The sequence below is a fragment of the Sciurus carolinensis genome, chromosome 4 (assembly GCF_902686445.1).
Source record: "Sciurus carolinensis chromosome 4, mSciCar1.2, whole genome shotgun sequence".
NCBI lineage: Eukaryota > Metazoa > Chordata > Mammalia > Rodentia > Sciuridae > Sciurus > Sciurus carolinensis.
Window position 1 is genome coordinate 76,384,075 of NC_062216.1, and position 26,511 is coordinate 76,410,585.

Consider the following 26,511-nt stretch of genomic DNA (forward strand, 5'->3'; position numbering starts at 1 on the left):
GGAATATAATTTATTCTAATTGGGATCCCATTCTTGTGATTGTATATGATGTGGAGTTTCACTGGTTATGTATTCATATATGTACATAGGAAAGTTATGTCCCATTTATTCTACTATCTTTCCTATTCCCATTCTACCTCCTTTCCCTTCTTTCCCCTTTGTCTAATCCAATGAAGTTCTATGCCCTACTCATTGTGTGTTAGCATCTTCATATCAGAAAGAACATTCAGCCTTTGGGATTGGCTTACTTCACTCAGCCTAATAGTCTCCAGTTCCATCCATTTACTGGCAAATGCCATAATTTCATTCTTCTTTATGGCTGGGTAACATTCCTGTGTGTGTGTGTGTGTGTGTGTGTGTGCGTGTGAGTGTGTGTCACATTTTCTTTATTCATTTATCTGTTGAAGGGCACCTAGGTTGGTTCCATAGCTTAGCTATTGTGAAAAAAATGTTAAATCCTTGTTCAATATATCAATCTTCTCCCAAGACATTAACTTAGACATCACAAGGATAGTTTGTTTGAATTTTAGAGGCCCATTGATGTTTCTGGTATATGAAAGGTATCTCTTGTTATTTGTATTTGTCCTATAGCTGTTTGGAACTTCTGAGTATTGACCTTATATATGCATACAGTGGAGTCAGCAAAGAGTTAATATAAAACTGAATTATATTTTATGTGGTAGCAGCTTTGAGTAATTAAAACAGTGCTGTACTAGAAGCCTGAAGTTTTGACTCTGCCATTAATTTGTTGGTAACCACTGAACAACTCATTTTACTCTTCTGGGTCCACTTTTCTTTGGGATAAAATTGATGGTAGCTATAGTATCACTTACTTGTGTTCTTACCATTTTATGTTGAATCACTTACCTTGTTGGCTAAGCAATTTTCAATTTCAAAATTCTCAGAATCTCCGATAACTTCTCCATCTGGTAAAATGGTAAAGAGGAACATTCGTGCGATAGGAGCGATGTCTAACTCCACAGAGAGTGACAAGGAAAAACTGCCTTTCACTGGAGTGTGGAAAGAGTGAGAAATGTGGTGGTGAGTTAGGACACTGTTGCTTGATCTCACCCAGTTCAGAACTGTGCCTATGCATTCAGTGACTTAGTCTCTTTAAATGTCATTTAAGTTATTTGGTGATATTAATAGACTGATATCTCCCTTTATGACTTCAATTGTACATTAAATTAACAAGATTCCTTTCACTTACACCTTTCTTCATCTAATTTTCCACCTAACTGATGCCTAAATCAACTTAAATATTAGTATCTTCAAGTTGCTCCACATGTATGCACAATGAATGGTGATCATTTTATTTAGACTTCAGACTAGAGGTGATTTTCAACTTAAATAGTGCTCAAATTTGTAAGATATTTTTCAAATATGTGACTTTTAAAATCTCAGAATATGAAAAAAATTCATGGGCACTAAACTTCCTAAAGAATATGTAGATCTTCAACTTTTCATTGCAGTTTTAAGCTCTTACAAGTCCTATTAATGTGTGTCTACCAGAAGTGTTGAACAGTACTCAGCGCATTGAAAAGCACATTAAAATTTAAGACTAGTGAAAAGAAACAAAAGGCCAGATGCAATATTTCTATTTTCTGAAAGGTTCAATGCTGACTTGAGTTTATGACCCACATTTAGTTGAAAAAAAAATTGTAAAACAAAAAAACTAAGGAATTTTTCTAATGATAACAAAGAGTTTGGAATATTGGTTCACAAAAGGACAGAAAACAATCTGTCATTTGTTCCACACCTTCTTTCCTCTTCTCCACATCCTATACCCAGACACCCAGCTATAAGGCTTCCCAGTCCTGCATTTCCAAGTTTTCCAGTCACATATTCTTGGTACAATTAGGCTACATATAGAAAAACAAAGTCTTTAGACATTGTTGAAAGTCAAAATAACATAGGACAAGGACATTATAATCGTAGATAAATTACAACTGATTTTCCCTTTTGACTATAAGTGTTTAAAAATTAGGTCTACTATCCTTCAGTAAATTTTGTAAAGTATTATATTAGGATGAGAAAGTCTAATGTACAACATGAATATTATAGTTAACAAAAGTATACTGTGTTTGGGATTTCTGCTGCGTAGGTTGTAGCTGCCCTTGGTACATATACAATAAAATGTGCAACCAGGTGAGATAATGTATCTATTAATTTGTATCACTATAGTAACCATTTTGTTTCCTACATTATCCCATAAATCATGTTGAACACCTTATATATGTACAGATAAAATTTATTTTTTAAAAGTGTCTAAAAGCCCTGCTATTGGTGATGCTCAGTTAAAAATGGTTTAACTCTCTGTAAAAATGGATTTTTTCCAATACTATGTAAAGTTTACTTTAACTTAACATTGTTTGCTTATGTAGCAAAACTCTAAGGTTGAGAGGAAATGGGGTTTCTAATGTCACTTAAGCAGTGCCATGTCATTCATAGCATTGTCCAATTGGACAGATCAAGTTTCATTTCTAATCTTGAAAAAGACATAAATTTCCCCTCTAAAATGATTTCAGTCCTCCCATCACTGTGTCTTGAGCTAACTATAGAAAGCAGAGTAGACTTGAAATATCATAAAATCAGAAAGAGAAGTTAGAGCAGACATCTTTTCTGAAAAGAATAATTTAAAGAAATCAAACTCCTTATTACTGACATTTGTGAAGCTTTTGTTATAATCTGTATTCTGAATTTTAAACATATTCAAAAATAGTCTGAAATTAGAAATTTGAATGCTGTACAGAATAGTGTAAAAACGATAACAATGGGAGCCAATCCAAGTTGAGCAATTAAAAAAGTCAAACAAGTGGTGAACAAATATAGAATGTTAGGGTTTTCAATGATTCTTAATGGACAGCAACTGCATAATTTGTAAAACTTATAACATATAATTAAAATTGTTTTCTAATAAATAATTGGTATTTTATTTTCCCCAAATTATTAGGGAGAGGGACCATAAAAATAAAAGAAAATGTTAGACACAGAACAAGTTCAAATAGTTATTAAATTTAGTTCTGTGATGAGGTGGAGGTTGGCAAAATGTTTGCCTTAGGTTAGAATTTAGATACTACAATGTTCATGTTTCTCTTTTAATCCTTCACATGGATTAAATTAGAATAGAAAATAAACTTGGTTCCCTTCCTCCAATTTATTCATGAAGTAAACCCAATTTAAAGTATGAAGTGCTTAAGGTCTGGCACAGAAAAAATCTTTATTACCATTCTTCCAATTTTTCATAATTATCTTTCCTTCTCTGCAATATTAAGGTGAACAGTATACATTTATTTTTAGGGAGAAAATGGAAGGAAGCTTAGGTTTTAAAAAGGTTTTACTTCAGTGTCAAATAGAAGAGATGAACTAAAGTGAACAAACTAGTGTACCTTGAAAGAGTGTCTGAGGGGTTTTCAGGATGGCAGAATAGAGGAGCTCATTTTCCTGGTTGCTCCGTGGAGTGAAACCAAGAAAGCAAACAGGTAGCTTCTCAGCAAGTTGGTGAACAACAACAACAAAAAGCTGGGGACTTTTCTAGAATTTAAAACAAATGGTGCTGGGAAAACTGGAAAACCATATGCAATAGAATGAAATTAAACCCCTATCTCTCACCCTACACAAAACTCAACTCAAAATGGATCAAGGACCTCGGAATCAGACCAGAGACCCTGCATCTTATAGAAGAAAAAGTAGGTCCAAATCTTCAACTTGTTGGCTTAGGATCAGACTTCCTTAACAGGACTCCCATAGCACAAGAAATAAAAGCAAGAATCAATAACTGGGATAGATTCAAACTAAAAAGCTTTCTCTCAGCAAAGGAAACTATCAGTAATGTGAAGAGAGAGCCTACAGAGTGGGAGAATATCTTTGCCAACCATACCTCAGATAGAGCGCTAATTTCCAGAATCTATAAAGAACTCAAAAAACTCTACACGAAGAATACAAATAATCCAATCAACAAATGGTCTAAGGAAATGAACAGACACTTCACAGAAGAAGATGTACAAGTAATCAACAGATATATGAAGAAATGTTCAACATCCCTAGTAATAAGGGAAATGCAAATCAAAACTACCCTAAGATTTCATCTCACCCCAATTAGAATGGCGATTATCAAGAATACAAGCAACAATAGGTGTTGGCGAGGATGTGGTGAAAAAGGAACACTCATACATTGCTGGTGGGGTTGCAAATTAGTGCAGCCACTCTGGAAAGCAGTGTGGAGATTCCTCAGAAAGCTTGGAATGGAAACACCATTTGACCCAGCTATCCCACTCCTTGGCGTATACCCAAAGGACTTAAAATCAGCATACTACAGAGATACAGCCACATCAATGTTCATTGCTGCTCAATTCACCATAGCCAGATTGTGGAACCAACCTAGATGCCCTTCATTTGATGAATGGATAAAGAAACTGTGGCATATTTATACAATGGAATATTACTCCGCAATGAAGAATGATAAAATTATGGCATTTGCAGGCAAATGGATGAAATTGGAGAATATCATGCTATGTGAGATAAGCCAATCTCAAAAAACTAAAGGACGAATGATCTCGATGATAAGCGGATGAAGACATATAATGGGGGGTGGGAGGGGTTAGCATTAGGTTTAGGGTTAGGTTTAGGGTTAGGGTTAAGGAGAGCGGTAAGAATGAAGGAAAGAAGGACTGTATAGAGGGGAAAGAGGGGTGGGAGGGGTGGGGGGAAGGGAAAAAAAATAAACATCATTGCCCTATGTAAACGTATGATTACACAAATGGTATGCCTTGACTCTATGTACAAATAGAGAAACAACATGTATCCCATTTGTATACAATTAAAAAAAAATAAAAAAAATAAAAAAAAGGCAAAAAAAAAAATAAAACTGGACATTCAAAGCAGATTTGTACTCAGGAGGTTGGATGTAATAAAATAAGGAAGAAATCCCTAGCAGCACAGCCACTACCAGGGCTGGACCACAAGCACCAGCCAGAGCGGTCACAATATCCATGTGTAGAAAAAACGAGCTGCCATCTCTCCAGGTTACGTGCAAAGGACAAAGGAAGGAAATGTTTTGCAACCACTGTGTGGGGGCCCACAGTTGAGGTAGCTGATTTCTGGCAAACCTGAGTTTGGCCCCAAATACAGGCCCAGTAAACACACTGCATGGCATCGAGTGTGCTTAAGTGACCAGAAAAAAATCAGACGTGAAGAGAGGTTTACACTGGGTACAACTGGTTGTGAAAACCCACCCAACTTTACCCCTGTTCCTCCAATCTGACTGCTTGCTGGACAGGCTGGGAGAGAGAGGCCGCTGGCCAGGAACTATGAAGGGCAGGGGCAGAAGAGTTTGGAGACTGAACCCAAGACCAGGAAACATGGGGTCTGAGGTGACACAGGGGTCTAAGAATTGGGTCCCCCACCACATGAGTGGAACCCAGCGGGGACCCTTGGGGTACAGTCTTCCAGTATGGACCAGCAAGTCCTGGGCACTAGAGGTGTGCTGATTTAAAATCTCCAGACTGATTAGCATTCAGTAAAGAGCCTGGAGCCCATCTAAGCCTAAACTGCACCTCCAGGAATTCTACTTACGGGATCACCATGTTCACTCCAGCAATTTAGAGGGTGAATGATCACTCTCCAGACGCTCCCACCTAAAACTGCTGAGAGAAACTGAGAATCTTTTGAACTCCAATGGAAAGAATTTTTTAACTTTTCATCAATATTTTTAAAAATTCTTTTTCTCTGTTTAATTGTGACCTTAATGGTACATGGAACTTTTTACATATTCCCATTTGTTTTTTTCTCATTTCTAGCATTTTTAAAGCCAGTTATTTTTCATGGATTAGTTTTTTGTGAACTAGCATGTTTGATTAATACAATTTTGTTTGTATTCTTTTATTATTTTCCAAAATTTTTACTTTACATATTTTTTCTCACGCCTGTTCCCCTTCATTCTCTCCTTTCTTCGAACAGCCAATCTATATTGTTCTTTCACTCTTCCTTTAATTTTTTATTTCTTCTTTTCTCCTCCTACCTCATAATTATCACATTCTATATAATTTCTGTTCTCTTCCTGTCTACCATTTGAAATTATAAACCCTTTTGCAAACTTGTTGTTTTTATTGTAGGCAATAACTGATCATAACATTTCTGTTTATTGTGACGAATAAAATTGTAGATGTCATAGTAGGAACTATTTGGTTTAAAGCTGCATATTGTTTGCATTGGTTTTTGTTGTTATTTGTCTCCCCCTAAACAGTGAGGTACTGGAAACCTTCAGCAACACTATAAAACCACAGAGTAGAAACTCTACTGCCTCAGATCCATACTATTAGATGGGTAGACACAACAAGCAACATGAAAAATCAAGGGAACAAGTCACCCCAAACAAACCAAGATACTCCAATAACAGAATCCATTGACACCGCAGTGGAAGAAATATCAGAGAAGTAGTTTAGAATGTACATTGTTAAACTGATCTGTGAAGTAAGGGACAGTATAAGAAATGAAATCAGAAAGAAAATACATGAAGTGAAAGATCACTTCAATAAAAAGGCAGAGAGTATGAAAAAAAAACAACAAGCAGAAATCCTTAAAATTATGGAAACAATAAACCAAATTAAAATTCAATAGAAAGCATCACCAACAGAATAAACCACTTGGAAGACAGAACCTCAGGCAATGAAGACAAAGTACATAATCTTGAAAATAGAGTGGACCATGGAGAGAAAATGTTAAGAAACTATGAACAAGACTTCCAAGAACTATGGATAATCTGAAGAGACCAAATTTCAGATTTACTGGATAGATGAAGGCATGGAGATAGAGACCAAAGGAATGCACAATCTTTTCAATGAAATGATAACAGAAAATTTCCCAAACCTAAAGAATGGAATGGAAATCAAATACAAGAGGCTTACAGGACCCGAAATGTACAAAAATACAACAGACCCACACCAAGGCACATTATAATGAAAATGCCTAACATACCGAATAAGGATAGTATTTTAAAGACTGCAGGAGTAAAATATCAGATTATGTATAGGGGGAAACCAATTCAGATCTCAGCTGATTTCTCAACCCAGACCCTCAAAGCTAGGAGGTCCTGGAATAACATATACCAAGCTCTGAAAGAAAATGGATGCTAACCAAGAATCCTATATCCAGCAAAATTAAGCTTCAGATTTAAAGATGAAATAAAACCTTCCAATACAAACAAAAGTTAAAAGAATTTGCAACTAGAAAGCCTGCACTACAGAACATTCTCAACAAAATATTCCATGAAGAAGAAATGAAAAAAAAAAAGTGAAAACCAGCAAAGGGAGGAAATACACTAAAGGAATAGTCAATCAAAGGAGAAACTAATTCAAATTAAAAACTAGAAATAAACACAAATGATGGAACACAAATCATATCTCAATAATAACCTTGAACATTATTGACCTAAACTCATCAATCAAAAGACACAGACTGGCAGATTGAATTAAAAAACAAGACCCAACAATATGCTATCTCCAAGAAACTCACTTCATAGGCAAATACTTCCACAGACTGAAGATGAAAGCAAGGGGAAAAAACATCACTCACATGGATCATGAAAACAAGCAGGGGTTTCTATCCTCATATCAGATAAAGTTGAATTTAAGTCAAAGTTAATAAGAAGAGATAAAGGAAGTCATTTCATACTTTTAAAGGGAATCACACATCAACAAGACATAACAGTTTTAAATGTTTATGCCCCAAACAATGAAGTATATGTGTGCATCAAACAAACCCTTCTCAATTTCAAGAATCAAATAGACCACAACACAATAATCAAATAGACCACTGGGTAACTTTAACATGGCTCTGTCACCACTGGATAGATCCTCGAAACAAAAACTAAATCAAGAAGCTATAGAACTAAAAAATTGGTAATTCAGACTTAACAGACATATGCAAAATATTTCTGCCATCAATGACTGAATTCACTTTCTTTTCAGAGCACACAGATCCTTCTTTAATATAAACCATGTTATGTAAGCTATCACATATCTTGCCTTACAATTGTAATAGTACCTTAATATATTTTCAACATTTGTAGGATTATTTTGATAGCTCCTTTTCCATTAATATTAGTTCTTGCTTTAGAATTGTTTAATTTTTATCAAATTTTAGCAGTATTATTTCTTCTCTATTTCACATATTTTTGTTCCTACTCTTATTTTTTCCTTCCTACTATATAATTTGAAAGTAATTTGGTTGTTATTCTAGCTTCTTTCTAATGAGTACTTTGTTGAAAATGTTCATCTGAGTGCTATTTCATCATAGAGATCCTGATATTTTTATCAGTTAGTTCAAAGCACTTTTACTTACTTTCCTTGTGCTTTTCCCTTGACCTCTGAAATATTTATAAGTATGCCTCTTAATTTTGAAATAGTTGACATGTGGGAGTGATGTTCTATATATCTTAAGGTGATTGATTTCTAATGTAATAAATCATGCAGGAAACAGTCTGCATGATTTCAAAGTTAAAAAGTAATGGAAATACTTTATATATTGGTTTTATTGGTTACATACATGTCAAAACTGATCAAACTGCATACTTCAAATATGTGCCTTTTATTGTACTTCAGTTTTACCTCAAGAAAGCCATGGGAAAGAAAGAGTGTTTGATATACTGTAGGCTATCAAACATATCTATTAACCATTGTTGAATTTAAAAAGATGCCAAACAATCATAAGGAAACTTTTTATTTCCTTATTGTCTTCCTTCTTGTTATGAAGGAATAATAAAAAAATAATTTCCCCATTTGTGAATCATCACTGAGGGGAAAGGATAGATGTGTTAGGGAAGAAATGGGGAGATGGATTTGAGGGTACTCACTGTCTCCTGACTCTACAGACAGAGCGTGGGTCCCTGATCTGACGATGCCTCCCTTAGCCATAATCTGAAATGAAAAATCAACAGAAAAGAGACTTGACCTCTTCGACTTTGACCCACTTTTATTTGTTGAGTCTGCTGGAGGGAATCAACCTGATAAAAAGTTGGAGATAAGGAAGCATGGATGAGAATTACTTGTGGTGCCCGAGTAATTTATTTTGACATTTTTGGACCCATTGACCACTTTTGTCTACTGATAAGACCCAAATACATTCCACTGCCTTATTCTTACCACATAATAGAAAATGAGTTCTTTGAGTTTTCCCATGGCTTGTCCATCCAGTATGTAGTGTGCCTTGATATTCTGTGTTTGGCCACAGGGCAGGGTACCAGCCACAGGCTCCAGGTAAAGGTAACTCCCACTTAAGGAGAAAACATGACTTGCAATGTGTTCAGCTCCCAGGTGTTCTTCTCGGAACCATAGATAGTTAAAACATACGTTAGGTTGCTGGTGGTAGACCTGATACAACAGAAAAGCAAAGAAACAAAATTATCTTGAAATATTTTACCTAGTTTCTTACCAAAATGAATAGTTACAACTATGTGTCTTCTACTCTATGAGTCTCCCTCATACCCACTGACCACCAAATACCCTAGTTGTCAGCATCCATATGTTGAAGAAATTAAAAAGAAGTCATCCACAAATTTGTCTCCTTTTTCCTGATTCTACTGACTTGTCACTACTTTGATTTTTTTTTCCTTCTTCTACTTCTCAGAGCTGGAGGAAAAAAGATGTTCAAAGACTAAATCAGCCAAATGAGCAGAAAAGAGAATCATCAGATAACTGAAATCCCTTGTAAGTTGCTTTAATTGAAATTATATTATATACATTAATGTAATATATTATCTTACTGATCTCAAAATCACTTACAAAAAATCCTCAGAAAATGTTTCTTTTCATTATTATGATTTCCAACTTTTAAGGCCTATGTAGTTCTTGGAACTCTAAACCTTTGCAGATATTTAGCACATAATTCCATATTCCCTAAAGTCACTGCTCCTTAGCTCTTTTCTTGGTGCATGAATTATTTTTTTCTGAATTTATTTGGCATTTTTATAGACTAATCTATTTGATCCCATAATAAAATTTCTGTTTGTTTAACAAACTATTATACTTAGATACATTATACTAATTATTTACTTTATGGATATATCAACTATTTTAAGTTTGGGATTCTGTTTATTTATCTTTTCAGACCTAGGGTGAAACAGGTATCCATGACATGGAAAACATTTAACATCATTACATATTTTAAAATTTAATTAACATGTGAATATTGGGAATTAGAAATAATTTAAATACTCTTTAAACTAGAATCAACAAATTACAGTCTTTTACCACTTTTTGGTTGTGATAACAAGCAAGAAAACCTTTAAAGGTAGAAATCTTTTGATCATCATCATTAGGCAATATATACTAGGTGTGTGTATGTATGATCACTTTACAAAATACCTAAATAAATGTGAAAATATATAACAAATTACATGAATAAATGAAGCAACTGATGTTACTCAGAGCTGAAATCAAATAGGATTTTTATTTGCACAGTGTATACAATTTTACAAATAATGCTAATGAAATTATCAGTCACTTCTATAATATCCTTTTCTAATGCCTTAATTATTTTTCATGAAATTCTATTATTCTCAAATTTCTAACCTTAAAGTTTAGACTTCTTATTTCTTTCAAATGCAATGTGTGCTCTGAATATTTCACTGTTAACTAATCTTATTTCTCTCTCTTTGTCCTCAGAGGGTTTCTTTTTGTACTTACCGTAATAAAAAGTTTGTTGGTTAAAATGTTAGTGGTATTGATTGAAAACTGCACAAGACCCTGTTCATTAGTAGTTGCATTGTAAAGATAATTGGCTCCACTTGCAGAGATGAAGATGAATTTATTGGGAATGGGAATACCTTTCCCATCTACCAGAAGCACCTAAAGAATAAAAAAAGTATTTGATAATTTATATGGATAACAAAGATAACAGAACTCACATGCACAAATACCTTTAGTGCTGTAACTAAGTTTACTACGAAGCTTTTCTTCCATTTGGCTCCTCAGGTGCTTTCATAACTAGTTTATTTTTGAAACTCTGTAGTATTTCCATTAAGACTAGGGAGGTTTTAATTTTTTTAAAATTATTTTTCCAGGCAGGAGATTTTTAATAATTACATTTGTCACTTAGTACAAAATTACAGTGAATGTAAAAAGGGCTGCTTTCCCCTTTTCACCTGGTGGGAGGCTAGAGTGCTCTTCCTCCCTGAACAAGACATTTTTCTGTTTCAACTTCCCACAAATGGAGCTAATATTAGTGCCTCCTTCACGTGTCACAATGAAGATTAAGTAAAAGAATTCATTTAAAATATATTAGAAGATATCTGACATGTTTATTCCACAAATATTAGTTAATAACTTTACTATTATCTCCTGAAATAATCAGCTGTGAAAATCCACGTGAAAATATTTCTTTTTGAGGAAAATAATTTTATAAAACTGATAAAATTTTTTCTTAATATGAATAAAATCAATATTTTCCTTGCTTTATTCAATTATATACCTTACATATTAAAACAGTACAACAATAACCATGAAATGCATGATATAATAATACCTATACCTAGAATTTGAACAATTTATTCACCTATTTCTAAGTAGAAGAACAGGTATAAAAAGGGATATTGGGAGTCACGTGAGAAACTGAAAATTCTGTTGCTAGCTGGATAAGGGCAGAAATGGTATTTATTTTGAAATGGGTAAGCAAGGAGATTTTATATAATAACTGTCATATTACATTGACTCTTTATTAGTAACATATCCAAAATAGAAATGATATGCCTGATTCTTTACTATAGGTTTGTACATTTCATCAGTGATATTTACAAAGGGAAATTCTAGTTCTTGGTTCCATGATTTTGGTTATATTGATTAGTATATAATTTCATAAAACTGAATCAAGTTAATAACTGAATCAAATATGGGTTACATAATTGGGCCCTGGAATAACACCAACTGGAAATTTTGCCTACTTGTGAGTTACACTATACTCTACCTGTCCAGAAAAGGGGATTCCTCGTCTAAAGTGTGAGTCCACTCTCACGAACTTGAGTTTGGTTGCAATGTTTGTGATTTCACTTGTCCCATTTCCAGTGAATATCAGATCTGAAAAATATATAGAAAAGAGTAAATACCCTTGGAAGTTACTTTAATCCTAAAATTTCCTTCCTATGTCAACCTTTCTTATCCTTATTTTGTTAATGAGAAATAAATCAATGTTCAGCATTTTATCTCCCATATTCATTTAGTACTCAAACCTGTTCCCTCTTCTCTGATCTTGGCTTCCACTCTGAGTTTCATTTCGTAGCCTATATTTTTAATGTGGAACAATTTTGTTTTTACTTCTTGGGTGATGCAGCCATTGCTGTTGAGCTGAGAATACAAAAATAATAAATGTCATACTGATTAACATCATTAATCACTAAATTTATTCTCTTTCTGATGCTAAGGAAACTTTCTTGTTAAATTGTTAAATTGTTAATTGACCTTCAGGAACTTTATATTCATTTCTGCTTTGTAATCTCCAAGGTTAGTTTTCCAATGAAAATCTTATTTGACTAAGAATAGAAATTCCTGTTTTTGGTAAGGGATATTTTGGGATAAGTTTGCCCTATTGTTCTCCTTCTAGTTAGTAAAATGGATGCCTTCCTGGCTGAAATGGTGATAGTACCAGGACAGAAGACTGAACACTAACCTGCTGACTGAATTCCTCACAGAACTGGTTCTTGATACAATTGCCAGGATGGGATAACTTTCTACACATGCTCACAGTTGCAAGTCCTGGAACTGGTTTCCCATAGGTGTATCTATCATGTGAGAAATGAATGAGGAACTGAGAAAGGCCACCTGCATTTCCCACTACCAACCCTCCACAGAGTGGTTATTCTGTACAGTTCCCTACACATGGTTACCCTGTGGACTCAAACCACACAAAAACATGTCTGGGAAATGTACCTCTTCAAGAAGCATTATCCAAGCAACAATAGGTGTTGTCGAGGATGTGGGGAAAAAGGTACACTCAGACATTGCTGGTGGGGCTGCAAATTAGTGCAGCCACTCTGGAAAGCAGTGTGGAGATTCCTTAGAAAATTTGGAATGGAACCACCATTTGACCCAGCTATCCCACTCCTCGGCCTATACCCAAAGGACTTAAAATCAACATATTACAGAGATACAGCCACAACAATGTTCATAGCTGCTCAATTCACAATAGCCAGATTGTGGAACCAACCAAGATGCCCCTCAATTGATGAATGGATAAAAAACTGTGGTATATATATATATATATATATATATATATATATATACAATGGAATATTACTCAGCCATAAAGAAGAATAAAATTATGGTATTTGCAGGCAAATGGATGCAGTTGGAGAATATCGTGCTAAGTGATATAAGCCAATCTCAAAAACAACAAAGGATGAATGATCTCACTGATAAGCAGATGATGACACATATAGAGGGTGGGAAGGGGGCAAGAATGGAGGAAGGAGGGACTGTATAGAGGGATAAGAGGGGTGGGAGGGGTGGGAGGAATAAAAAACATAACAGAATGAATAAAAAACTATTACCCTAGGTAAATATGTGATTACACAAATGGTATGCCTCTACTTCATGTACAAACAGAAACAAGATGTATCCCATTTGTTCACAATAAAAATGAATTAAAAAAGGAGCATTATCCATTAAAACCTTCAAAACCATTCTACACTCTGTCAGAAATATTTTAAGCTTCCTTCCTCTTAGCCTGTTTATTTTTATTATTCTTTTAATTTAGTGATTATAAAATCAAAATTTATTCTGTATACCAAATGAGCAAATTTAGATGAGAAGTAGAATAAAATAAATAATAAGCAAACCCAAAACAATTATAACACACATACCTATACATGCATGAGAAAGAGAAAAAGAGAGAGAGAGAGAGAGAGAGAGAGAGAGAGAGAGAGAGAAGGGGGACCCTAAAAATATCATGGGGTATATATAAAAGTAATTTGCAGGGTTGTGTATGTGTGTACATTGTATATTAATTATTTTTCTCTCCTCTTTAATAAAAATGAAATAATTGATAATCATTTTGCTTTGAGCATTAGCTTTCTTTTCTATTTGTGAATATCTTTGATGTTATCTCAAAAAAAAAAAAAAAGAATCAGAGCAACTTATGCTGAAACTCCTAACCAAAATATAGATATCTGCCTTTAAGTTAGATATCTGTCTTTAAATTAGATAGATGATTCCTTGGCTATTACTCTGAGACAGGACTGAGGCAGAAGCCTGGGAGTGTTGGTATTTTTAGCTTTTAATAGTTAGACTTGCATATTTCTTTATCCAGCCTGCTACCTCTACTATTGCTTATTTGCCAGAATGAGTTTTAATTCTCAAGCTTTAAAGAAACTGCAAGAGTTATCTGTATTCAAAAAAGATAAAAGTGGAAGGGATCTTTATAGATCATGTTCACTCCCTCAATTTACTACTTAAGAATGGAGGATCAACTGGGCCTGGTGGTGAATGCCTGTAATCCCAGAAACTTGGAAGACTGAGGCAGGAGAATTTTAAGTTCAAAGCCAGACTTAGCAATTTGGTGAGGCCCTAAGTAACTTAATGAGAACTTGTGTTTAAATAAATAAATAAATAGGCCTGGGGATGTGGCTCAGTGGTTAAATTCCCCTGGGTTCAATCTCCAGTGCCCAAAAGAAAAAAAAAAAAAAAAAAAAAAAAAAAAAGAAAAGAAAAGAAAAGAAAGAATTGAGAAAAAAAAGAAAGAAAAATAGCAGCACAGCAACATGCCTCAGTGAAATAGTGCCACTGGTAGTGAAGCATTCTCATGGCTGCTTATTTGAACCTACTGCCCTTATGGTCATAATTTTGGTCACTAGATCATTTATTTTATGCTTAAGTCACTTCTTTAGAATTCTAATTATTGGTTTGGCCCAATAGTTTTTTTTATTGTACAATGTGCAGTTTATTTGAGTCATTATGCAAATTAAGAATAAGAAAACATTAATAAAACCTGTCAAAAAATTTAAATATTGAATGCTATTTGACACTTTTAAAGTTTAATAATTAACCTTTCAGATGAGGTAATGGCATTTTTATGGTTTACAAATGAGTCCATATTTGTGCACAGGTCACACCCATGTTGAGTCCATTGGGACAAAACATAATCATACACAAGTTACAGTAAATGGATTTTTAAATTACAGATGGGTAGCAAAGGACAAGAAAATCTTAGGATTCCATCTGTCCACCTTCCCAAGGCGAGTAGTTTTGGCCTGTGATCTTTAACTTTCCTGTCATGTTTTCACTCAGTCTCATTAGATCCTCCTTTTTGCTCCATGTCAGGATTAGTATTTATGGTACGTACATGAAGAAAAGGAGAAAGTAAAATATCTTAGAGCAGAAAATTCTGAGGGAAATATTTCAGGCTATTAAACAATTGGTTCCATCACTGTGCCAAAAGGATCTATGTTAATCATCAAAATATTTCCTTAAAATTGCCCACTGGAGAGATTAAACATAATTCATCCAATGTTCCATGAGGAAGCAAGAAGGCAGATCCAGCAATTAAAATGTTTAGGTTTAATAGGGCTTTTCTTTTCAATCAGTTAGTGCCATGGGGAGAAATGAGGCTACAAATTTTAAGATATTAAGATATTTATAGGTTCCCTATGGTTTGCTTTAAAATATTAAAGCAAAAGAAAAGTACTGTAGGGAGAGTAAATGGAGCAAAACACTGGAAAATTTCATAGTTTTTAAAAATAGGTAGCAGATACATGAGGTTTCATTTTACTTTTCTGTCAACTTTTGCACTTGGTTGAAAATTTCCTTTGTAGAGTTGGAACAAAGGGTGCTTATAAGTCAAAATTGCCAAAAATAATGTGTAAACACTCAGATCTAGACACACTCAGGAAAATTTGAGAATCTGACTCTAAGTTTATAACTAATATTGTAAACTATTTTAAATGTTGCTAAGTATAATAATGGTATTGTGGTAAGTGGGAAGATACCTCTATTTTTAAAAGGTACATACTTGGGGAACATTTTTTGACCTCTAATTGAACCTAAAATATTAAAGCAAAATAATGATGCAAATACGGAAAGCTGTTCCTTGCTAAATGATGATTAAGGGTGTCTTTTTTTCTTTCCTATATTTGTGATTTTATTAATAAGTAGTCAAAGAGAAGTCAATGGAATACTATTATAGAAGTACTCAGGGAAACTTAAGTTTATTATCTCTACTAAGCTAAATAAGCATTCAGAATTGAGGCCAAATATGACAATGTAGACAAAAACAACTCACATCCCACATACTGTTATGTTCACTTTTTCATCCAGGATACTGATTATCTTTGGCACTTGGACTTTGACCTCAAACTTGGGAAGCACTATTAACAGAGATAAAAAGAGAGGTCGGTGAACATTTACTAGAAATGCAAACATTTTTAACACATCTATAATTTTCCCTCAAATGGTAATCTGAAATGTTAGATGCATTTCAATGCACTACTTTAAGACAGCACGATTTAACAATCCATGTAGAACCAATTAAAACGAACTCTATAACCACAGATTTCAATGGCACTAACAGATGGTGATAGTTGTACTTACGTAAGAATTTTCATACTCGTCAAAGAATAACAAGCATACTGAAATGATTTTACAAACTCTTTTGAGTTTCTTTGTTAACATAATCATGATGGCTTTCTTTAGAGACAGGTATGACTGGCTCTAGTTCAAGTTCAAAATACTTTTGGAAAATTCAGATGATTTAAGTGAACTTATATTTTATGTACCAAATAATTCTGCCCTTTCCCTCTTGTATTATCCATACCAAATTCCTCCACAGTGAAGGAGTGCTCTGCTGTTCCACCTGATTCTTTCTGTACCACCACTTTGTAGGAGCCCTGAATGGGCTCTGATGAGAGGGGAAAGGAGAGTTGACTGAGGCCACTTTCTAACTTGAGACTCTGCCACTGTGCGATTCTATTTCTTTTGGGGTTCTAAAGGAAAACAAGAAGCACAGGGAGTAATCATTAAGTTGTGATGGTCCTTGAACATCACCAGTGATTTGGGGGTGGTCATTAGCATTGCCTTTGAGAGAGACAAACATAGAAGGGAGATAAAATACAATAAATTGGGCTTCAGGGAAGAGGAATATGTGAATTTCCTAACACATCAAAATACGAATTTCCTATGTGATGCTTACCTCAATGTATATCAGTGGAATCTACAGGAAAAAAGGAAAGAAGTAATGTGATTATTACTGTGGGTTGCCATTTCCCTGAAAGAGTATTTAATCATATAATTTGAATACTTACATCCTCCTAATGAATATATGACTATGGTATTTACTTTCATAAGAGAAATAATATAAATATAAATAATAAATCATAAATTTATATGTCATTTTGACTTAGAACCAGTAGGAAGAGAATTTCCAGAATTATTGGTTTAAAAGCAAATCAAGACTATACCTCTACTAGAAGAGAGGTGTTCAAAGAAATAATACATGCTGAGGCAGATGGAAATGCTAATTTCCCTGATTTGATGATTACATATTATATACATGTGTTAAATTATTATCCTTTGCTCCATAAATATGTTGATTATTGTATGTCAATTACAAATATTTTAAAAGTAGCTTTGTTCCTTTGTCATAATGTTGAAGATCAGTTGGAGGAAGTGATACTCAATTAGCACATCCAACTCTCTATTATATAAATTTTCTAATATATATATTTAATGTTTATTATATATAATAAAATTATAAGATACTTACATACATTCAGAAATAAAAACTGTTGCTTTTTAAATCATATACTCAATGAGAATATTATAAACTCTATGAGTATATGAATGGCAACAAAATTCTTTCTTGTGTCTCTTTATTATTTTTATTGTAGTATATTCAGAGCCATAAATGTAGCTATTATCAGACTGATTTATTACTGTTAAAGAGAAAAGCATTCCTCATCTCTTGTCTCTCACATTTGTCCTGTATGAGATTCTAAATCTGTGGTGAGGCTGGAGTCAGGTTCCAAAGGGAATGTCTTTCAACTTCCTACTCTTCTTTGACCTTCCTGCCTGGCTTTGGATGAGTATTCCCACCTGTCCCCACACAGCCCCCAATTCATAGACATAGGATGCTTACCAGTTCATTTTGGGGGTGAAAATTTTCATCCAGGGAGACAACACGAATTCTTACTAAAAAACAAATTCCTTCTTAAGATTAAGACACAAAAAAGTAGATGATTTGGGTTATAAGTCAAGAAGCTAAAGGATTGGGGTAATGGTGACTTTGGCTGGAAAATCTGCAGGGGAGGTGGCCCTTCCTTCTCGGTGTTGCACTGGCTGAGGAAATTTCCTTATGTACCTGTCTGGCCCGGTTTGTAGATGGGTTTATCTGTCTGGACAAAGACCAGACTTTGAGCATTCTGTATGAGCACTGTGTTCTTCTTCCTGAAATCTTGTGTAGCTCCCTTTATTTGGATAGTGAGGAATCCCACTTCTGAAGAAGATAAGATCCGTGGGAGCTAAAAAATAACAAGGCATTTTTATGATTAAGGAACTCAACACCTATTCCTTCTGAGTTCTTCATTATTGTTTACTACCTGTCCTTTAATTTAAAAGCAGCTTGGTAGAAATGACCATTTCTCTGGATATAGGAATGAAGATATTAACATAAGAAATAGGGGAAATATATCAGTTAGAGCCACCATCAGAACTCAAATATCTATATGTGGATATTTGTAGAATTTGTTATGCTTTGTATCTAGAAATGTCCCCCAATGTGTTATGCAATGCAGCAGTGCTAAGGGCTCAGATTACATTTTGAGAACTGTAACCTCATAAGTGGATTAATCCACTTGATGGATTAATAATTTGAATGGGCTAGTGAGTGGTAACCATAGTTAGATGGGCATGGCTGGAGAAGATAGGTCCCTGGAAGTGTACCCTCTATGACTATATCTTGGCCCTGACTCTTCTTCCTCTCTGTTTCTGTCTGTCTGTCTCTGCCTCCCAGATGCTAACCATGTCAGCCAACCATAGTCTGCATCTAACCATGAGCTGAAAATAAACTTTTCCTTCTTTAAATTGTCATCAGGTATTTTGGTCACAGCAACAAAAAATTGTCTGACATAGACTTCTAGTTACTAAAACTTATTTCTTTTAACTTAGTCTATGAATATTACTTGTCCTGAAAAAAATACAGGAGACTATAAGAACTGAGCATGAACCGTTAGGCAAGCTCAAAGAGGTACTGGATATTTGCTTGGAGTATCTTGGTGCATTAACACATTCAGATGACATCTAACACCCACCACAAGAAAAAAGTTGCACTGAATGCAGAATTATCTTTGTTTAATCTGTTTCTAGGCAATGTCCGAACCTGACCTTACAGAGAAAATTTGTGTCAAATGTCAGGGGCGGGCTCTGAGGGCCCCAGAGCCACACCGTGGCCTGATCTCTAAGATGACGCCTGGCAGCTTGCCAGACATAGCTGCACTAGTAAACAAGTTTCAGGAAGTAACTCTGATTGGCTGCTGTATATGAGGCGATTCTTGTAACTGCCTGGAGACTGTTCCTTGATAGACTGACTTTCCTGGTAGTCTACTCTCTGATAGGCTGATGTTCTCAATATAAGTCTGAGACTTGTGGAATAAAGTGCTTTTGGTCTTTTGGTTCCTGTGATTAAGAAGAGCGTATGCGTTGTGATTGTCCCCGCGGGCAGTGGGCGATCATAGTCAAAGCTGGAAAACTCCTCTATATTATACTATTTTTGTGGGCAACAGGACTTTTGTTTAGGAATTAAATTGAACTTTGGCATTTAGAAAATATTTCTCCCATACTCTAGTGGAAGATTCATGCTTTATGGGAAATCTTAACTGTCTTTGTGGAAGACCTAACTATGTTCTTAAAGTCATTACTTGGGATTGAACACAAGACTTCTATCACTAGGACTAGCAGAATTCAGTTAGACAGGCATGGCATCCAGTACTCTAGTACTCACAGTGAAGGAGACACAATGGAATAAGTCCTTCTCCACCACCAGGTCAGTGAAGAGGCTTCTGTTTTCCCTTAGAGACTCCAGAGAAGCACTTACAGTTACTGTCTCATTCAGGTGGCTCAGAAGGAGGCAGCCCTTCTCAGGGGTCCCAGTGTGGAGCAGCGAGGGGACCAGTACCACATAGTGCCTGGGAAGGTAAGAGGCTAAATCAGTGAAGAACCTACAGTAGTGAGCATTGTCTTCTGTGTTTTCCAGAACAATAGGTATTTATAGCTGCAATCAGTTCTGGACCCAGAGTCAATGGACCAAGAGCAATGAGATGGAGATTCTGTAGCTAAATTTGCAATTAAAACCTTTTATTTTCTTATACTTCTGTACTACTTGTACCCATCCGTCATCAACATAAACTCATACATTAATTTTTTTTAAATAGGAAACTTGGTACAAGAATCATAATATTACTTTGCTATGTTAAGAGCAGAGAGCTGAAGGGGAGAATACCAAAGACATTTTATCTGTGGAATACAGAAGTGAAGTATGTTCTCTCATTCTCCAAGTGGTCTACTCCTTCACATAGATCTTGCTTTATGTGCTTTTAAGAGTTTCTTGGCAAAACAATATGCCATGAATCTTTAGGGTCACTCTTAAATAACTTAAATCTCATTTTTTTTTTTTTTTTTTGCAAAAGTACTAAGTTTTTATTATTAAAAAGAGAAGGTCATGGTATTTAAGTACTTTACCCATGGTCATTAAGTTTATACTTCCCATTCTTCCCTTCCTTCCGTGGCACTTGAAATTTCTGAGATCTTGTGTACTGTTCTTTCAAGGATATGATACATGATAAAAATGTATTATTTTTTGCCTTCCTATTCATTTTTTCCCTCTAGTTCTTTGATCTTAGTAGAAAAGGAGACATCAGTGTATAATTTAGTCATCGTAGTATTTTATTCTTTAAAATTTAATCTTAATAACAATTTAAAATTTAATTATACACATAATTGATATTTTAAACAACTATTTCATAAGGCCTTGGTTAATATTCATCTAATAGATACTGAAGTTGGGACCCACTGAGGTTGAGTAATTTGCCCAAGATTTCACCTGTAGTGAGCAATCACATTTTAAAATATTACTCAATTGTAAATGTTTGCATTTTCAATATTTGCATTTGGAGTAAGAGCTAAATTTTGTAAATATTAAACTGATAACTTTTAATTTCCTATTTTTCACCTGTTCCTTTGAAACTTCTGTCTCCAGGAAGTTTACTGTACCAAGCAGAGGAAAATGGCTACTTGGTCTCTTTGTCATTCTCTCTCAGTTTTCACATCAAAGTCTAACTCTGGAGTGATAAGGTAAGGTTTTCTTCACTACGTAGAGAAAATACCCTCTCTGTTTATGATAACTAGGCTTACTGCTCTTTGCTAAATGGTGATTTTTAATGGATGGGATAATCCTGTGTAGTGTAGACTGCATTTGAGAACACAAACTGCTTAGTGTTTCTGAACCCAGTAAATGCCTGTAGCTTTATCCATTCAGTCTGCCCTCGGAAAACCACCTATTATCAAGTGCTGTCTGGATGGGGAACAGTGGAAGTCAATGTATCTGCAGTTGCAGGTGAGGTAGAGGAATGTTGGGAGAGAAATTCACCTATAATGGTTGCTGGAAAATTGTGCAAAGGAGAAGCTTAAGGAAGACAGGAAAGTTAGTCAGAGTCCTAATTCGTGCTTCCTGTAGTTTGACCTGAACAGGGCCAATTGTGGCAGATGAATAAGACTAATCACAGACCCTGTAGTTTGACCTGAACAGGGCCAATTGTGGCAAATGAATAAGACTAATCACAGACGGAGGGCCCTTTTACATGTATAGCAATTTTGAACTCTGGAGGCCTCTATCAGTCTGGCATGTAGCTCTAACAAAGTCATCTGGGAGTAGTGTGTGTAGGCAAAGGAGGGTTAGAAGTGTAACCTCCCTGGAACACCTCAGTGCCTATGTTTTCTTATCAAATCCAAGAATTCCCACCATTCTTTGTGAGGAATGTGAAGGTAGCTTGGTTGAGGCAAGGGACCTCAAATGAGCCTGAAGTGCAAAGGAGCAAGCTCACCCTTAGCATAAGCTGTGTTGGAACAGTAGTGACTTTACTGGATATAAGATGTGATAGAAATTCAGGGGTTCTATGGGAGGTGAAAGAGCTGAAGTGAGACAGAGTCAACCAGAGGACTTTTAGGTCTTGGTCAAGGTGATAGAAACCAGCCATCTAATGACTCCAACAGAACATGCTAGTAGGTAAAAAGAAATCAGATTGACAGTACCCAAAGAGACGGAAAACTCCGAGGCCAAAGACTCTGACCCTCTTCTCCTCCAGAAGGTAATAGAGACCATAACCCTCTAGACATTATCTTGGAGAGGAACTAGGGAGAGAGGAAATACAATTATTGTATTTCATCAAATTTAAAATTGGATAGGGCTAAATTTATTTTTTCCCCATTAAGCAGTAATTGAGGACTTTTCATGAAGACTTGATAAATGATTAAATGATAAAGCAATTATCCTTTCTTTACAGATTTGGCCTACAATGTTTGTTAAGTTACCTCAGTATACACCCTGATATTTTTATGTTCAATGCCTTCTGTTCAAAAGAACCTTCGGGTATGGAGTTTCAAATCATGCTTCCTAGTGACTACTCCTTGTATTTATGATGATTGGCCCGCCAGAAAGAAATGATATCAAGAGTTGAGGATACATGAAAGAAAAAAAAGGATTTACCAAGATAATATTCTTTGATTGAAAGGTACCTTAAGGTGTGGAAAGGTAGCATTTAATAGGAAAGGCAAAGTAAAGATAAAAGGAAGAGACTGAAATAGGGTCTTAAGGCAATTTGAGTGAGACTTACGGTTCTGCAGAGCCTGAGTCATTGGCAGAAAACAGGATAAGAAGTAACAGGAGATATAAATGAGTAAGTTTGTCTTTTTCCATAGTGAGGGACAAATCTCAGGGACTGTGTTGTACCCTACACCTTGCCCTCAGTTTGATCTCTGAGACTCCACATTGACCAGGCTTTATGTGGTTGCTATTTGCAAACAAGCCCCACCCCAAGTCTTTCATTAGAGGTCAGAGTTGGGCACAAGTTCCCCAAAAGGGTCATTGCTCTCAGTAATTGCTTCATTCTTCTCAAGGCTAAACTCTAACAGGCTCTGAGGCATTTCTGAAGGATAAAATTCGTATTCTAGTTAGAACTTTAACTTCCACTGCAAACTTTGGATGAGGGTTCTTCAATGAAACTTTCTCCTCAAAATTCTCACATGCAAATAACAAAGGAAACTATATTTGAGTGTGATGGGATGTGTCACTGTGATAGTAAATATCAGTACAGATTCCTTTCTGGGATTGAGGAAGGTTAAGTTTAAGAGATTTTTTTTTTTTTATAGTGGATTCCTGGTCCTGGAATAAAATGATTAAAAACAGGTACCTGCCATGGAAGGAGGGACAGATGAAAGAGATGTCAGAAAGGGGTTATCAAAGATCCCATTTGCCTGTTTCATCTACTGCATCAATCCCATCAGACTTCAGTTGCTCCTATCTCTCCTTGTTGCTGACTAGACCCTAAAATTCACATCAAGAACATCTTTTTGAACCTTCCTATGTATTAAGTGCTATTCTGGTGGTGGAAATACAATATAGAACAGGGTATTCAGTGTCCATGCTCTCCAAGAACTTGAGGTCCAGGATTGATCACAGATGAAACAACAGCAGATGCAGTGCCAAAGTCTGCTCACATACTGATCCACTTGCAACGTTTTTGAAAAATCAACTTTCTCTTCCTCCATATTTCAACCTAATGTCTCCTCTTTGGAAAGCCCATACCTGACCACTCTGCTTAAAGTCAATGCCTTCCAATTAGTCTTTATTTCTGACCTTATTTATTTCATCAAATTACCATAGAATAAAACATTAATTTTTAATCATGAAATGTTTCATATGTATACTCACAAATATGGGGAACAAGATAGAATATGTTTGTACCTAGCACACATTCAAATTTAACAAAATTAAACATTGACTACTTTTGTTTAAGGCCATTTCTTAAGGAATAAAGCATAATAAATATGGTAGGATTCTGCTTCATAATCTTTTCTAATTTCATTTCCCTCCCAGTGTTGTGGGATTAGGAGGTTGATATGGACCCTTCAAGTAATGTTTTTATATTTTTGTTGCATACAGATGTAAATAATATATAGTATAATTTTTATTTTGTGTTTCATAAATTTAAGTGGTATTCATGTATGATTATATAATTTATTTTTGTCTCTTACTATTATGTTTTTAAGACTTATTCACAGTGATACTAAAGATGTAATACTGAAGATGTAATTTGCAGATTTTTAGTAAACATCTATACAAATTCCACCATATTAATATAGTAAAATGTGTTAATCTGTTCCCTTACAACTGAACATTAGAATCTTCAATTTTTCAGGCACAAATACTTTTATAGTATTTACTTTGCATATTTAAAAAATTTTCTCTAGGATAATTAGCAGAAAATGGGTTATATGCTATATATGCATGAGAATCTTGAAATCTATCAGATATTAGTAAATTTTCCTTCTTAAGTGTTGACACAGATTTTAATACCTATCAGAAACATAAGGTATTTCCATAATTTTGCTTTGCTAGGCATTTTACTTTTTGTCACTCTTATGAGTGAAACAGTGCCTTTCTAAATATGTACTATTAATGAGGTTACATGTATTTTTATTTGTTTATTGGCTGTTTTGTATTGTATCTCAGTTTGATATCTCAATACATTATGTGTAGGATCTATAGAAACTGCTCTCTGCCCCTATTTAGTAGGCCTTGAACTCTACTTGTTGCACCTTTGTTTACTAAAGGCTTCAAAAAGTATTCTCAGTCTCTTAGCCAAATATTCTACAGTCACCAAATACCCTATGGGAAAAGTTCTCTAACACAGGATTAACACCCTGAGTGCTATATTACCACTGAATCTTGGATTCATAATAATTCTATTTTAGTTTTTTGATACCTTTGGCAAAAAACATATATTTGCCAGTCATTTCAAGTTTTTTTAGTTATTTCTAGTGGGAATTTTTGTTTCAATTTCCTTGTATGTCAATAATGGAAATGAAAGTCCTACAAATATATTATCATTATTTATTTTTTGAGGTACTGGGAATTGAACCTGGGGGTGCTCCACCACGGAGCTACAATTTCAGTCTTTTTCACTTTTTATTTTGTGACAGGATCTCATTAATTTGCTGAGACTCTCATTAAGTTGCTGAGACTGACATTGAACTTTTGATCCTTCTTCTGCCTCAGTCCCTTGAGTAACTGGGATGACAAGCATGTACCACTTATCTGGCCCTTTAGATATATTTTTAATTAATGCAGATAGAATCATGACACAAAACTTGCTTATTTCTTAATCTTTTTAGTCATAGCTGGTTTTTAAAAGACTCTTCCTTGTCTTCATGTATTTTATCGATTGCATCTTATAACAACATAGCACTCTGGTCATCGTCTACCACATTTAATGTTTTCATGCTCCCAATGATAGAAAAAGACTGTCTCCATTGTATTGTCATCACAAATACTGCTTTGATATCTTTTTACATATCCACTTAGATACTTAAGTCCTTTTGGGTGATACATATGCAAGAGTGTGATAGAAGCATTTACTTAACTAAATACTGCCAGAGTACTTTTCAAAATGCTGTATCATGTATGAGTGTGCCTCTTTCCCCATGCCCACTCCAACACTTATTATTGCTTGTGTTCTTGATAATAGCCATTCTAATTGGAGTTAGATGAAATCTTAGGGTGGTTTTAATTTGCATTTCTTTAATTACTAGGGATGATGAGCACCTTTTCATATATTTGTTGATCACCTGTATATCTTCTTCTGTGAAGTGTCTGCCCAGTTCCTTAGCCCATTTATTGATTGGGTTCTTTGTATTTTTGATGTAAAGTTTTTTAAGTTCTTTATAAACTTTGGAGATTGGTGCTCTGTAGACTCTCTTTTCACATTATTGATTATTTCCTTTGCTGAGAAAAAGCTTTTTAGTTTGAATCTATCCCATTTATTGATTCTTGCTTTTATTTCTTGCACTATAGGGGTCTTGTGGTCCTAAGCCAGCGTGATGGAAATTTGGGCCTACTTTTTCTTCTATTTGGTGAAGGGTCTCAAGTCACTCATACATTGCTGGTGGAGTTGCAAATTGGTGTAGTCACTCTGGAAAGCAGTATGGAGATTCTTCAGAAAACTTGGAATGGACCCACCATTTGACCTAGCTATCCCACTCCTCAGTTTATTCCAAAGGACTTAAAATCAGTATACTACAGTGATGCAGCCACATCAATGTTCATAGCAGCTCAATTCACAATAGCTAGATTGTGGAACCAACCTAGATGCCCTTCAGTTGATGAATGGATAAAGAAACTGTGGTATACATATACAATGGAATATTAGCCATAAAAAAGAATAAAATTATGACTTTTGCTGGTAAATGAATGAAGTTAGAAAAT

General features: G+C 34.9%; 1 protein-coding gene and 1 long non-coding RNA gene across 3 annotated transcripts in view; one reads left to right on the plus strand and one right to left on the minus strand.

Annotated features, from left to right (window-relative positions):
* The window catches only part of LOC124982632 (pregnancy zone protein-like), a 46,611-nt gene extending 23,615 nt beyond the window's left edge, over window positions 1–22,996 (minus strand). For both annotated transcript variants that reach the window (XM_047549593.1, XM_047549592.1), the window contains exons 1-14: window positions 22,862–22,996; window positions 19,975–20,158; window positions 18,337–18,496; window positions 18,115–18,167; window positions 17,170–17,190; window positions 16,795–16,963; window positions 16,264–16,348; window positions 12,658–12,769; window positions 12,221–12,335; window positions 11,959–12,068; window positions 10,683–10,844; window positions 9,141–9,368; window positions 8,852–8,915; window positions 868–1,010 (exon numbers count right to left, since the gene is read on the minus strand). In XM_047549593.1, coding sequence (XP_047405549.1) covers window positions 868–1,010; window positions 8,852–8,915; window positions 9,141–9,368; window positions 10,683–10,844; window positions 11,959–12,068; window positions 12,221–12,335; window positions 12,658–12,769; window positions 16,264–16,348; window positions 16,795–16,963; window positions 17,170–17,190; window positions 18,115–18,167; window positions 18,337–18,496; window positions 19,975–20,158; window positions 22,862–22,944 — 1,689 coding nt within the window. In that variant the 5' untranslated portion in view covers window positions 22,945–22,996. The remainder of the gene's footprint in view (window positions 1–867; window positions 1,011–8,851; window positions 8,916–9,140; window positions 9,369–10,682; window positions 10,845–11,958; window positions 12,069–12,220; window positions 12,336–12,657; window positions 12,770–16,263; window positions 16,349–16,794; window positions 16,964–17,169; window positions 17,191–18,114; window positions 18,168–18,336; window positions 18,497–19,974; window positions 20,159–22,861) is intronic.
* LOC124982633 (uncharacterized) lies at window positions 19,657–26,255 on the plus strand. Its single transcript, XR_007108327.1, has 4 exons — window positions 19,657–20,016; window positions 20,086–20,166; window positions 21,229–21,323; window positions 26,101–26,255. It is a non-coding gene; the product is annotated as an uncharacterized LOC124982633 (long non-coding RNA).
* Window positions 26,256–26,511: the final 256 nt, after the last annotated feature.